The sequence below is a fragment of the Amblyomma mixtum genome, chromosome 7 (assembly GCF_055824585.1).
Source record: "Amblyomma mixtum isolate Tamu chromosome 7, ASM5582458v1, whole genome shotgun sequence".
In the NCBI taxonomy this organism is placed as follows: domain Eukaryota; kingdom Metazoa; phylum Arthropoda; class Arachnida; order Ixodida; family Ixodidae; genus Amblyomma; species Amblyomma mixtum.
The window spans coordinates 102,075,300-102,089,296 of NC_143018.1; the positions used below are offsets into that span (position 1 = coordinate 102,075,300).

Here is a 13,997-nt window from a genome sequence, read left to right on the forward strand (position 1 = left end):
AAAGGTTTTGCGCTGATAGGAGCCGTCGGGATTGCTCAGCGAAGTTTTATGTGCTCCTCGGAAGTGCCATTAGTGGTTTATTCTATTCCAGCAAATTGAAACTTTCAAGGCGGCTCTAAAAAGATGATTAATTTTGTCGTCGTAGATTGAAGAGCTATTATTTTTTCAATGAGGGTTATTGCCTTCGGAGTTTTCTCATTGTGCTAATTAAGTGCCGAGCCCGCCGGAGTAGCTCAGTGGTTACGGCGCCCGGCTGCTGACCCGGAAGAAGCTGGTTAGATCCCGGCCGCAGCGGCCGAATTTTTATGGAGGCGAAATTCTAGAGGCCCCTGTACTGTGCGATGTCAGTGCACGTGATGGAGCCCCAGGGGATCGAAATTTCTGGAGCCCTCCACTAGGATGTCCCCATAGCCTGAGTCCCATTGCGGCGTTAAACCCCAATAAACCAAACCTAATTCAGTTAGCCTTCTACCAACGAAATTGATTCATTCGGCTCGACACTGTACCATTCAAATTAGTGTCAATTGTAATTGGATAGTTAGCGCACTTACTTAAAATTGGCTGCATGACGATCATTATCACTATCATCGTCAGCATGACGATGCTCACAGCAAAGGCCTCTGCCATGTATCTCCACTTAAAGCCATCCTTTGCCAGCTGCGGCCACCATATCTCATCAAAATGCTCAGTCTCAACCACCCGCCATATTTTTTGCCGCCCTTCTCTTGGAATCCATTCTAATGCGCGCTGCGAGTACTGGAAAAATGCAAGTGTTGTATACTTTTCTATTGAAGGAGATTAGTAAAATGTCATTGTTATCTGAGAGAACATGCCATATGCACTTCAACCCATTCTTATTGTTCTAGTTCTTTCCCTCTCATGATGCGGATCAGCGGCTACTACCTGACTAGATATTCTTCCTTACCACTTCCAGCAACTCGCTACCAAATGTGAACTGCAGTTTCCTTGAGTAATACTTGTTGGGGGGCTAGTTGGTGCATGTTTCCAGACAAGGGATGTAGCGCCAAAACAAACACACAGCAAGATAGATGCGCCGGTCCCGTCTATTTTGCTGTGTGTTGTCTGTTTCGGCGCTACATCCCTTGTATGCAGTTTCCTTGCTTGCCGTGTTCTGATGGTTGGGCTTATCGAAAATTGCTAAGTGGCAGCTAATTATAATCTTACGCATAATCTATTTGGGAGGGTTGTGACTAGACCCACCACAACTGCCAGAGGCGAAAAGAACATCCGCGCACTGCAAGATGTCAGCACATCACAGGTTGTTCTTTAGTGGTGTCAAAACCTATCGAACGATCCCAGAGCCCTATATACGGCGTCTCTCACAGCTCATATGCTGCTCTGTAACATAAACCACCCCCACCCGGTTGTGCAATTTATACTGCTTGCTTTAGTTTTAAACCTGTTTTTGTATTCTCTGCGTGCTTTTAGCAAGATTGATTACCTTTTTGAAAGGCATCATAGTGAAGCTGCTGACATTATGTGAATTATGCGGAAATGGTTACAGTGAAGCAACGACAGCTGGCTACCTTTGGTGGAAAGCTGGAGAGAATACTTTCCGCCTTAACAGTATGAAGCAATACCTTTATTAGGGTGATTCCCATATGTGCAGAATTGGTGTTCATGTGCTCTGCGATCTCAGTGTACGTTGAAGAACCCCAGGTGGTCAAAATTTCCTGAGCCCTTCACTACAGCGTCTGCCATAGCCTGGGTCACTTTGGGACGCTAAACCCCGATAAACAAATAAACAGGTCTCTTCTGTCACAGGTTGCTGAGTCATCATACCTATCCTGGCGCAGTGGGAAAGCAGTTAAACCAGGCGCACCTACCCCGGCAAGTGCCTGCTTCAAGCACAGCCATCAATGAGGCTTGAGAGACCCATGTTGCTGCTTCCCAGTCAGTAATTTAACTGCCACCGGTCACGATAGGCGGCTTGCACACAATCCTGTAAGCTGGATGTGATGGCGTCATAAGGTCACGTGACCTAGGTGGCTCATCTACCTTTTACCTCTCCCACCTAAGCTGCTTATCAGGAGACTTTTGTACATTTGGCGCTCACTTTCAACAGTGCCGACGTCGACGCATTCTCTTCTGTGGCGGGAGGTGTTTATCAATACAAGCTGTTGAAGCCCCTGTTATGTCCCGCTGTAATTAATTGATGTCATTACAATTAGGAAACTTCGCAACATATGCTGTTTATATGGACAACAGTTTCAGGCACCGTGTCTTTTTCAGAACCTATGCAGGACGTCTAACGGATATGGATTTAGAAGAACAGGTCAAGATACTCGCGCTGCGCGATGTCAATGCTGTATGTTTTAACCGGTGTGCAACTTTGTAAGTAGGTGAAAGATATGTATATTCTGATAACTTTACAGCTTTATTAACGGTACAGAGTGGTATATAATGCGTACCAGTTTCGGGGAGCGCACTCGCTGCGGAAATGTTGGTAGATGAGGGCGCGACAGAAGGCAGCACTGGAAAAACGTTAAGCGAAAAAATTCGAACACAACAATCTGAAAGCGCTAGACAATCTTTAGCGCAGCGCTTACCACTGCTATTTATAATTTATGCACATAGGCCATCGCCAGCGGTTTCACTTTGGTTGCACCCCTTTGTCGCTCTGACATCTGTGATACTGCAGTTTCAGCCACCTGTCCGCAGAGGACAAGCTAGAAGGGACAAGCCAGCATACGTGGACAATGAAGCCTTCCTGTAATATTGTGGACAAATGTTCAGGAGGGGGGAGGTTAGGCTCAGAGCGCCAATTGCGCCTTCAACGATTTTCAAGTGCACTGAATAATAAGGTAACAGATCTCAGTGCAGCCTCATCTATGTCGGCTTCTCTTGTGCGATTGTGGAGGGAGTGATTTTGAAACACTACTGCAAAGTGTGGCAAGGGGCTTGAACTCAAGTAAAACTGGTGGTTATGCCAGATTCACTGCAGGTGTCACACAAACTGAAGTAGATTGCAGGCAAGTGGAAAGTTGCTATGGCGCCTCGAACGCCGCTCGAAGTGGCGAAACTATGCCCTCATTTAATACGAGGACAACAAAAAAAAAGTGATGAGAAAAAGCTCCCAACACCCTCTGTGAAGTGAGCTGCCAGTGTCTATCAGGTACAACTAACCTGTGAGAAAACGTACGTAGGAGAGACTAGAGGCTGTGTAAACGACCAAGCAAGGGAGCGGCAGCTTTCATTATCGACGAAGCAAGGCTCTAATGTTCCAAAGTATTGCGCGGCCTGCAAAACGTATCTCTGAATCTCGCAGAAATTTTATGCAAGAGCTGCAAAGCACAACTGAAGGGATGCTGATGCATTCATTGCAGGGGAAATTTGAAGCCATGCTTAAAAAAAAAAGAAAACTCCAGTTGTGCTTCCCAGGAGTGAGGGGACGTTCCTGGATAAGACGTTATAAGTAACTGCATTTTTGTCTGCAAATACTACCTGCTTTCTTGCTGCGCATGCTCGTGAAACCTACTCACGCACACCACTTCCACACCAAAGTATACGACTACCCTCAGTCAGCTCTTGCAGTAGGGGTGAAATTAAAAATGTCAGATTTGTGAGGAGTTGAGTCAAGGTATCAGTGGCCATGAATTTGTTACAGGATTTCAATTTATCAGCTTTAGAAGCTACAGCATCAAGTGGAACTGTAGTCACATCAAATATAGATTAGGTGTCACTTCGGTAGGCCCACGGATTAAACATCTAGAACAAGCCTGCTCTCTGCCAGCGCTCATATTTCAGCCTTGTTGATAACTGCGTTGAGCACGGCATGATGTATCACAAACTATTGCATTTTACGTAGAGATTTCGGAAGCTATGGTCATTCATGCACGTACCGTCAGCGGTTGGCGCTGCGCTGGTCGATCCGGGCACCGCAGCTGAATTAAAGAAAGCAGGTTTATTATAATGAGACTGGCATGCAAAGAAACCCAAGCGTGTCGCTACCACTGGATATTAGCGACAAGTGACCTGTAAACTAGTCGTGAATCAAGAGTAGTTGCATACTTCTACAAGACCATTTCGGAAAACATGTCGTTTATAACCAGTAACTCGCACTATTAACGATTTGTTGTAAGTCCTATTGTACGGTTGCATTCAACAGAGATTAGGAGTCACTAGTGTAGAAGCACGGATAAAACGTCTAGAATACGCCTGCTCTCTGTCAGCGCTCTCATTTCAGGCTCGCTAATAACTGCGTTGAGCACGGCATGATCAACAACAAACTATTGCATTGTACGTAGATTTCACAAGCTGTAATCGTGCATTCACGTCCCTGCAGGGGTCTGCGATGGGCGCGCAGATCCGACGTCGCATATGAATCAAAGAAAATAGGTTATATAATGAGACTGACGTGCAAAGAACCACGGTGGGTCGGCACAAACGGATAATAGCTACAAGTGCACTACAAACTAGCCTTCAATTAAGAGTTGTTGCATAGTTATAAAAACTTAAGATTTTGAGAAACACTTGAACTATATTACCGGCAACTCCCACATGAACTGATTTGTTGATATGCACGTTAAAAAAACTTGCAGTTTCTGAAGAAAAATCTCCTTGTTTGATCAGTGCCGTGTACACTACGCAATCTGATCCATCCGCGATTTGAAGCATACAAAGGCAAACCAGGTGGCAATATTTAATAAATACAATCCTTACGCAACACAGTAACTGAGCTGACGTGAGCTGACAAGGGAACTGAAAAAGGTGGTCGTTGACATACGTTGACTTAAACTAACAAGCATAAGGGATGTCTTAACTGTGTTGCTTTCATCCGTGAGTGAATAAAAAAGCTGGTGAATAACAAAATCTGAAGAAGAACAACCACACCCCACCAGTTGGATTCGAACCTATGATCTCCTAATTTCGCGTCTAGTGCTCTACCAACTGCAATATGGCGACAGCTGGCCAATCTCCTGCTTTTGGAAGTATTAATGCGTAGTATAATCGAACCTAGAGTGTGTTAACCAGCGCCACCAGCGCCTAGGTTTGGTTATGATACACATAAGTGTCCCCAAAAGCATAAGATTTGACATCTCAGTTAATAAAAGAAACTGCTTTCTGAGATCTCTGAGCATGGAAATTCAGCAATTATTCCCGCTAAAACTCATTAGAGAAGCTTTGAGAAAAATAAACAATAATTTTAACGATGGCAGAGGGCAGCAGAGGAATGTCAGTAATAAAGCGCAAGTCTTGTGCTATCCTACAATGCAGGAGTTTGTAGTCCAGAATTGCGCGTGATTTTTCTGCTAGCCGAAAGCTCAGCTGTGCTCTTGTGACAACGACCTCCCTAAGGTTAGAATACCACAAGAAAGCAGCTACAGGCAGCGAAACATCTGCACTGCAGTTACCTGTAAAAAGAACTTCGTGGCAAGCGAACAGGCTGCACGTAAGTTCGTACCGTAATGAAACAAAAAAAAGCATACGATCGCCAGGAGACATAGCCGTAATGCGTGAACACTGTGGTTACCAAAAGAAGGGTCTCATAGCAGCAGCATTAGACGTTTAATATAGCATGTCAAGTTGTTTAATATAGCATGCCAGCATGCATCCGTGGATCGGATATGGTCCACTAGAAGCATGCCTGTAAAATTAAAATACCACAATAAAAACCCCATACCAAGTTTCTCGAAGGCGAATTGAAAATATTGGCTGGCCCATATATGAATTTAGCATGCACATGTCTAAGCTCTTTTATATACTATTCTTCTGAATTTGGAAATGCACCCTCTATTTCACCCTAATAAAAACGTAGTTTTATATACATACGTTAACAAGAACAATATTCCATAGGGCAGTAAAATATTTACCTTAAAGTGCTGATGAAATACTGTGACATCGCCCCATAAAAGCCTCATACCACCCGACAGGCAGGCACATGAATGTCCATTATTACGATGGAATAACTCAGCCCAAGGTGCTGGTATAGATGTCAGGGCAATAGCGTGGAATGATGACACGAAGCACAGGCTCAAGGCATGGAAAGTGAGGAGCTTATTCGGACAACGGCGGACACAAGACCCTAGGCTTGCAGTAAAGAACTGGTTACAATGCAGGTTTTCATTAGAGTCATCTTGTGTTTAAGAATTTTAACGATTGTCCTGTCCAGAACAACTATATATGCACATAGACTGGAGGTGGCAATATGACCGACAGAAGAGTTTCATGGCTCAATAGACCAGCTTGGCGCCAGAAAAGATAAGAAAAATTCAGACAGACCCCACAGAGACAGTATGCCCTGAATTTGCAATGGGAAGGACTAAGAACTAGCTAGGCTGATTATCAATTGGTACAGTTCAGAAATTACTGAAAGGACATCGACCCTGCTTCGATCAGGAGTCTTGCCAGTTGTCAAGGAAAACCGGCTCATATAAACCAAGTGGCATACGTAGTGAGAGCTTCTGGTACTCAATTTTAAATACACTTCTCTTGTTATATGCAGCACCTAATAGCTGTGGCAGTTTGTTCTTGAGAGAGTTTTATTTCTGCCAAGTTAAATTATGCACATGATTGTTGTGCGAACATTGAATTCTGAACAGATTTTTATAGAATGTATGGCTGCTCAAAGCATTGTGCTATTATCCAAGAAATTTAATTGCGGTTGCCGAACAAAAGCTGCGAACCGTTCTTTTTCCGGTTTCGCACTGCCAAATAGAGAGATGGGACACCAAAGCGTAGTCCATACTATGTCCGTGGCACCACAATATACTTCGTTAACATTTCTAGCCCTTGCATATTTTCATCCTGTCAAGCATGTGAACATTACTGCACGCATCTGCGGTATTGGCAGGGTTGTGTTGAAGTCAACGTACTTGTGTTTTTATCAGTCATGTTGAATCAAGGTCGAAGTCGGGTATAGGTCAAGGTCGCTGGCTGTTAAGAATGCGGTAGGCTCAGTCAGGGAGCAGTCCAGTCCGGGGTCGTTTCACGACGAGATGTTGGGCGGCCCAGGTATGCTGGAAGTAAGGAAACGAAGGCAAGATCGTTATATGTCAGGTCCGTCACCCATATCCTTAGATCTTCAGCGTGATCAGCAGAGACAAGTCTGCTTTTTGCCCTATCAGGACCTACACCCACTGCCCTCAATCAGGCAAGTCAGCGTCTGCGACGGCTGTGCAGCGTGCGCCCAGGCGTTTCCATACGTGACCAAACAACCCAATAGATTCTCCAGCATGCACTGTTATTGCACTGCACGTGGGCATACTTTAAATTTCACTGATGCCGTCATTTGAGCCCGTTAACGAAGAACCAGTACCTACTCGAAAGCGCGCTGGGACCGCACTACACGTGGGCCTTTTTTGAATTTCGCTGCTACCAGGATTCGAGACGGTACATGACACCCGATAGATTCTCCAGCATGAGCAGGAATCACGCTGCATGTGGGCTTCCCTAGAATTTCACTGCTACCGAGATTGGAGCCCGCTGACGAAGAACGACTACGTAGTGAAACATGCGTTGTTATCACGCAGCAAGTGGGTGTCATGAATTTTCCTGGTGCCGGGATTAGACCTCAACGCTAAGTAGGAAACCACAACGGTTTTCTTATTCACTGGCGCTAATAATTCCGTGAAGTGCATGAGAAATGCTCTTCAAGGATCTTTAGGACAGGTAACGAGAGTTACCGGCCTCTATCCTTTTCGGGCAGCTTACTGATGGCAGCTATAACACATTCATATAGTAGGAGAAATATAGACGGTTTAACCTTGTTATCCGCGAAATTACTGTGCAGTAGCACTAGCTTACGGTGGGCACTCAAGGGGACAGGGTGACGCTTGCCCATCCAGTGCATTTTAAGGCATGTTTTGGTGCACATTTTTCAAAAAAAGAATAAAAATAGCACCGACCGATCCTATGTTCTTTTTACCATAGGTTTATGCTTTTTTGACCGAACCAAAACATCGCACATTGAAAGCACAAATTCTTTAAAAAATTTTATGTACAGTACCAGATTCAAGGCTACTTATGGAGATGTTGCTGGCTACAACATCGAAACCAAACTGCACACGCCTAATTTTGGTTCATTATAGCCGAAGTGCTGACCTGCAGCTTGTTGTTGTACTTAAGATAATAACAAAAAAATCTCTTTTTGAGATAAGCGATCTTAAGAAAAGGCCACTTTATAGCGCCGTTTTCTGCTTTGGAAACATTCGCTGACAGATTTATTCGATAGGCACGACTTCCATAGTCGCTATTCAATTCATGTGTTTCAATACCAATATTCGCTGACCGATTTATTCCACAGGCACGAGCTCTGTAGTCGTTATTCAATTTATATGTTTCAATACCAGTCGTTCTGTTTTTACTTATATTTTTACATGCTGTGCTCATCAGCAACTAGACGAAACGATGTCGGTCAACTTCTTTCAGTGGGCGGAGAGTACTGCAACTTAATTTAGTCTAGATGCCTATAGAATCTTGGCTTTTTCTAGGATACCTCCGTCGAATATATGAAGGCGGCCTACTGTACACGTCTTGAGTGCCTGTGGTACTAAATATGCATTCTTTTTTGAAGCTTCCTCCCAGATGTTTTCAATGAAGGACTGAAATGCTTTGATAGAGACTGCAAGCTTGAAGATTGTTTCTAGTTATTTTTTACTCAAACTGAATCAAGAAACAATCAGTTCCGATCAGGAAATTGTTTTTTAAAGTGCTGCTATGATATTGCCTATACAAAAATGGTCGTCTGGATATTCCTTCTGTAATTTTTAAAGCTATTCTTTAAAGCGAGATATACAACGTAGGAGAAATTGTGATACTGCAATAGATGTAGCGAAGAATTTTCTTCAGAAATTGAAGAATCTTAAAATTAAAATTCTTTGAATTTTTTGCTTACCCTGTTCTCTTAAGGGAATTACATGCTGTGAATGTGAGTGAATGCATTCATTCACCTAAAGGGCTTTAAAGGTATTTGATCCAAAGGCATGTTACCTCGATGCCTTCACCATCAAGGCCTTTTGGAGGTCGTCACCCTAAAGGCCTTTGTCATAAAGGCACTTCACCTAAAAGCCTTCACCATGACGGAATTTACTCTGCGTGAATGGCTGCCAGGTTTCGCCCCCAACCGAGCGCAAAGCAGGCTTCAGGGACGCACGTACGTGCGAATGCAAGAAAGCAAAAAATGCGCTGGGTATTGCTACATCACAAAAGGTAAGGAGAGGAGGGAGACAAGGCCTACTTCGCAAATAGGGGACGCTCACCTAGTGCGTTTTCCGGCAGTGGGCATGCCGATGAACTTTGCAACACCTCACAACGACAGCGTATACTGGTGTGCCAATTCGACAAACTCGCGTGAGCTGCGAACTATTGCTGCCTCCGCTAACAGCCTTGAGACCTACGTATGGTAAGAGGCGAACCCATCTACATCAACGAATGTTCAATGTCCGGCAGCGACCAGGCAACCTGCTCGGTGTCCTCGAAACCTGCGTGGGACGCACGCTCCAAAGGGCCCGAGGGCAGTGCCGTGAACTAATGAGAAGCGACGCGTGATGCGGTTATGCTGCGGTAGATTACAGACCATGTTAGCTAAGCAGAGTCCAGCAATGACCGCCCCGTAGAGAGTTCCAGACTCTCAGCGAAAGCTATCAGAATACGTCTTAGCCACTGCGTCAGAGGCATTTGGCCAAAAGTGGTCCCGTCTAGGGTGCCTGGATGCCATTGTCGCGATACAGGGAGGTAGAAGCCACTATTTAGCCGCATCATATTAGGAGGAAGAATTCCGAAGTTCACCAATGAACCGCATTGATACAGTGTCTCATGGCCCACAGTACGAAAATAATGAGGGCATACCATTGCGGCTGATGATTTGGCGGGGCAGGGACGCCAGGAAGGCCATTAAGTGGCGCTGGGCGTCTAGAAATTCTAGCCTTGTCACGCAAGCAAGCGCGTTGCCTCGGTTCACCAGCAACAAAAAAATAGCGATATGGAAGAGCAACTGGAGTTAATACCGGCAAGAAATTGTTATAGACATTAAGTGAGCTGCCACGCCTCCCAGATAACTGAGATGCTACAACAATGGAGAGGCACTAGTGACTTTACTCGAGCCAGGGTGAAAAAATTCAGGGGGCACTTTGACTGTCTAAAGTGCATAAGCGGTTTCCGCACCACTTTGCCTTTGTGACACTGGTGACGTCACCACTGGATGATGTCACATAATTGATGACGAAGTAATGGCAAATTACTATTAATGACTAATTACTGATTAATCACTCGGCGCTAATTGACTGCTTAAGCTTCGCCTTTAGGAGCGGAACGCGACAGCGTGTTGTAGCCCTGCCAGGGAGTCCACGGAACGCCACTATGCGTTCGGCGCGATGCCTTGCCCTTTGAACGTAACGCTTTTTGAGGAAAGGAAATGGCGCTGTAATTCTCATTCATCCCCGTGGACACCTTAACCGCACCGTATAGGAAGGGAGGAAGTTGGAGTGAAAGAACGAGAAAGAGGGGTTGTAATGAAGAAACTGAGAATTGCATTTGAGGAAAGGAAATTACGCAGGAACTGTCACATATCTCGCTGGACACCCGTGAAAACGCGGACACATCTGTCGCCACGGCTCCCGACACGGACGCAGACACGGCTGCCGACACGGATTGCTAACGGCAGCATGAGGCATTAAAGGCTTTTGCCTTAATACTGTGCCCATAGACCAATATCGTTCTCTATGCTGTGCCTTCCAAATAGGCCTGCCGAAGGCGCTTTCAACCGGAGCCAATGACGCAGTAGAGCTCCGCAAAGATAGCAGCAACCACTCACTGTACAGCCAACGGGTAGCACTCGCAGAGGTGTTGTTCCTGGGAGGCTGACAGGTTGAACCCCGGTCTCGGAGACTGGTGCGTACCGAAGCTTGACTGGTCTCGTGCAAGAAGCCAGTGACGGCTGGAACGGTTCTGGAAGGAGGCTCGGCGGTTCTCGTGGAGCTCGTTGCACGCAGCACGCTTCACGCGTGGCGCCAACTCTGCGTTCGACGGCATTGAATGAAATGAGGACGAGGTTCATGAAAATGCTAGTTTGATTTCAACAAGGTTAACGTGTGTGCTCAGCACTCTGCTTTGTCTGAACGCGTACTCATACTGACGTGCTTAATTCCCGTCTAGTGCTCACGAGCTGCTCATACCAGAATTGACCCTCTCTCGGACAGCGACGATCTCATTCAATCTCTTCCGAAAAAGCACTTTTCCTACAGTGATTCTTCACATTTTTCCCTGCTGCGAAGCAAAGCGCTTTCATCGTATTTTAATGTTCATTGGTGCCCACTTGGAATAGTGGATACCTCAACCATGCTTTAAGCTACATAGCGGTAAAATTGGTAAATTGGATTTTAAGGAAAGGAAATGGTGCAGTATTCGCTTCACATATCTCGGCGCACACCTGAACCGCGCAGTACGGGCGGGAGTAAAAGAAGAGAGAATGAGGTGCTGTAGACGTTTCCGGAATAAATTAGACCACCCGGGATCTTTACGTGCGCTGACATCGCACATCACACGGGCGCCTTTTGCGTTCCGCCTCCATCGAAACGCGGCCGCCGCGTTCGGGTTCAACCCCGGGTACTCTGGCGCAGTAGAAGAGTGCCTACCTTAACCACTGAGCCACCGCGGCGGGTGGCGGTAGTGATAGATGGGCACTGCGTGCGTTGGCATTTACAACGTTGTGCCAGAAACGCGGCGCAGAAGCCATAGGCGTTGAAGCCATAGTGCGCATAACTTGCTCCCAGGGCCTGTGGACGCCGGAATCGCGTTTGTAGGTACGCGGGGTGATGAGAGATGTGTGCTGCAGGTATTGACAACACTGTGCCAGAAACGCAGCGTTGAAGCCATAGGCCGTCGGCGTTCACTGTGTTCATTGGCGTTGGCGTTGAGAACGTTTTACACTCCGATCATTTTAAGGAAAGGAAGTGCGCATAATGGCTTCCTGGGTCAGTGGGCGCCTAAATGCTGCTTATAGAAAGAAAGATGTGGGCTGCAGGCATTGACAAGGTTGTGCCCGAAACGCGGCGCTGAAGCCATAGGCTGTCAGTGTTCATTGTGTTCATTGGTGTCGGCGTCGTCAATGTTTTACACTCCGATCATTTTAAGGAAAGGAGGTGCGCATAATGCGATATGCGAGACAGAGACTGCGTCATTTTCTTTTCTCAAAAAACCACTTTACCGACGAGCAAGGCGTCGCGCCTAACGGGCACTGGCGTTCTGTAGTCTCCCTGGCAGCGTTGCAAGACGCTGTCGCGTTCCACTATTGAAGGCGAAGCTTAAGCGTTGTCCTAATTTTTGTTAATGCTTCCGTCATCATTAGCAGATATATGTACTTGACAGTGCGCCCCATCCAGATTTAGGACCTTGTTATCAACCGGCAAGCACAGTGCTATAATAAATTTTAAGACCGAGCGCCTTTAACCGGAAAAACATTCCAGCGTGCGTACAAAACAAAAGCTTTTGAGGAGAGATTGTTTTGCAATGAATAGATTTCCGAACTTTGGTTACATCTTGCGAAGGCAAAGGAAACGCTTTGGGTTTCAGTTTTTGCGCGGTTAAGTGTGATGATTTTCAAAGATAGAGTTGGTCAAGGGCTTACAATTCAATGTCATGAGGTACCTTGAGTGGCCGTATACAAATATCTCGGGGTATGGGGTAACGAAGGACCGATATACACAGAATACCCACGAACAGTTCTTAGGGAAAAAGGGGGAAGAAATGTCGGGATAATGAAGTATACAGCGTTATGGGAGCAGAGCAAATATGAAGTACAGATAGGTATTTGAAAAGCAATAACGATGCCGTGGCTTACTCTCGGGAGTGTGGTTTTGGGCTCAAGGGCCGAAGTTCTCAAAACTAAAAGTAAATCGGAGAGATAAGACAATCGACCGATACCCTATCACTTCTTAACAATGCGTACAACAATCAGTAATTAGAAGACTGCCAAAAAGAAAGCCTGCCAGCATTGAGGTTAAATTCAAAAGCTCGGCAAAACACCGCAGAGAAGAACGGTCGGTCACTCACAGAGCTGCGATCATAGGGTCCTCCGACGTGGAAGCACTTCCAACTAACATCTCCTGCTAGGCGTTGCGGAAAGCTGACTTCCACGCCAACGCTGCAATCCAGTTGTTGGGACGCGGGTCGCAGTGGTTGATGGGCAGCGGCTCCGCAGTGATTGTCGGGACGCGGGTCCGCAGTCGCCAACTGGCAGTAGCAATGACGAGTAGACGTGGAGTTTAAAAGAAAAACTAGAGAAAAATATATTCAAAAATTTACATCGTGCACCAGCGAAATACACGCTACCTGCCAAGATACTTCAAAATGGGGAATGCTCTGAACAAAGGAGGCGGGAGCTCTTAAATCCAATCGCGAGCTCACATTCCTGCCTATTTTGTCCAATCAGGAAGCGCTGCCTTTTTGAACGCTATCTTTAGGAGCGTTCCGGTAGCTGATTGGCCCAAACTTGTCGCTGGAGAGATTTCTGCACTCTCCTCTCACCCTTTCACTCTCTCTTTCTCTCTCCATTTCTTGCTCTTGGGTCTCCAGCGTCTGCGAGCACGCACAGGCTCAGGGAGACGCAGGTCACACATGGGGAGGATACTTTTCGGGTTTTACCGTGAGACCGGCGCTTTGTAGGTTAGGGAGCACATTTCTCAGGTGAACCAAGTGCTTGTCACAGTCTTCGGAAAAGACGGCCACATCATCTAGATACGGCACAGCATAGGCCCCCTAGACCGCGCTGTACCTTGCGCATTAGACGATAAACAGAACGGCGCGTTCTTAAGGCCAAAACTGAGCACCGTCGGAGAGAACATTCCGAATGGCGTAGCGAAGGTTGCGTACCTCTGAGCCAACTCTGAAAGTGGGGCTTGCAAATATCCTGGTACGAGGCCGAAAGCTGATATAAATTTTGCGGCCCTGCCCTGTTCAATCCTTTCTTTAATGTTAGGTATAGGAAAGATTTGGTCTTTTGTGAGTGCGTTAAGCTTCCTGTAGTCGATGCATGGTCG

General features: G+C 46.2%; 1 protein-coding gene across 5 annotated transcripts in view; it reads right to left on the reverse strand.

Annotated features, from left to right (window-relative positions):
- LOC149337032 (uncharacterized) overlaps nt 1–13,365 on the reverse strand; it is a 121,687-nt gene extending 108,322 nt beyond the window's left edge. For 2 of the 5 annotated variants that reach the window (XM_089553238.1, XM_089553239.1), the window contains exons 1-5: nt 13,012–13,362; nt 10,775–10,976; nt 6,837–6,980; nt 3,864–3,905; nt 2,433–2,495 (exon numbers count right to left, since the gene is read on the reverse strand). In XM_089553238.1, the coding sequence (XP_089409364.1) occupies nt 2,433–2,495; nt 3,864–3,905; nt 6,837–6,855 (124 nt within the window). In that variant the 5' untranslated portion in view covers nt 6,856–6,980; nt 10,775–10,976; nt 13,012–13,362. Of the gene's footprint in view, nt 1–2,432; nt 2,496–3,863; nt 3,906–6,836; nt 6,981–10,774; nt 10,977–13,011 lie in introns of all 5 variants that reach the window. The other 3 variants (XM_089553237.1, XM_089553242.1, XM_089553241.1) reach the window with 2 other exon arrangements.
- Nucleotides 13,366–13,997: the final 632 nt, after the last annotated feature.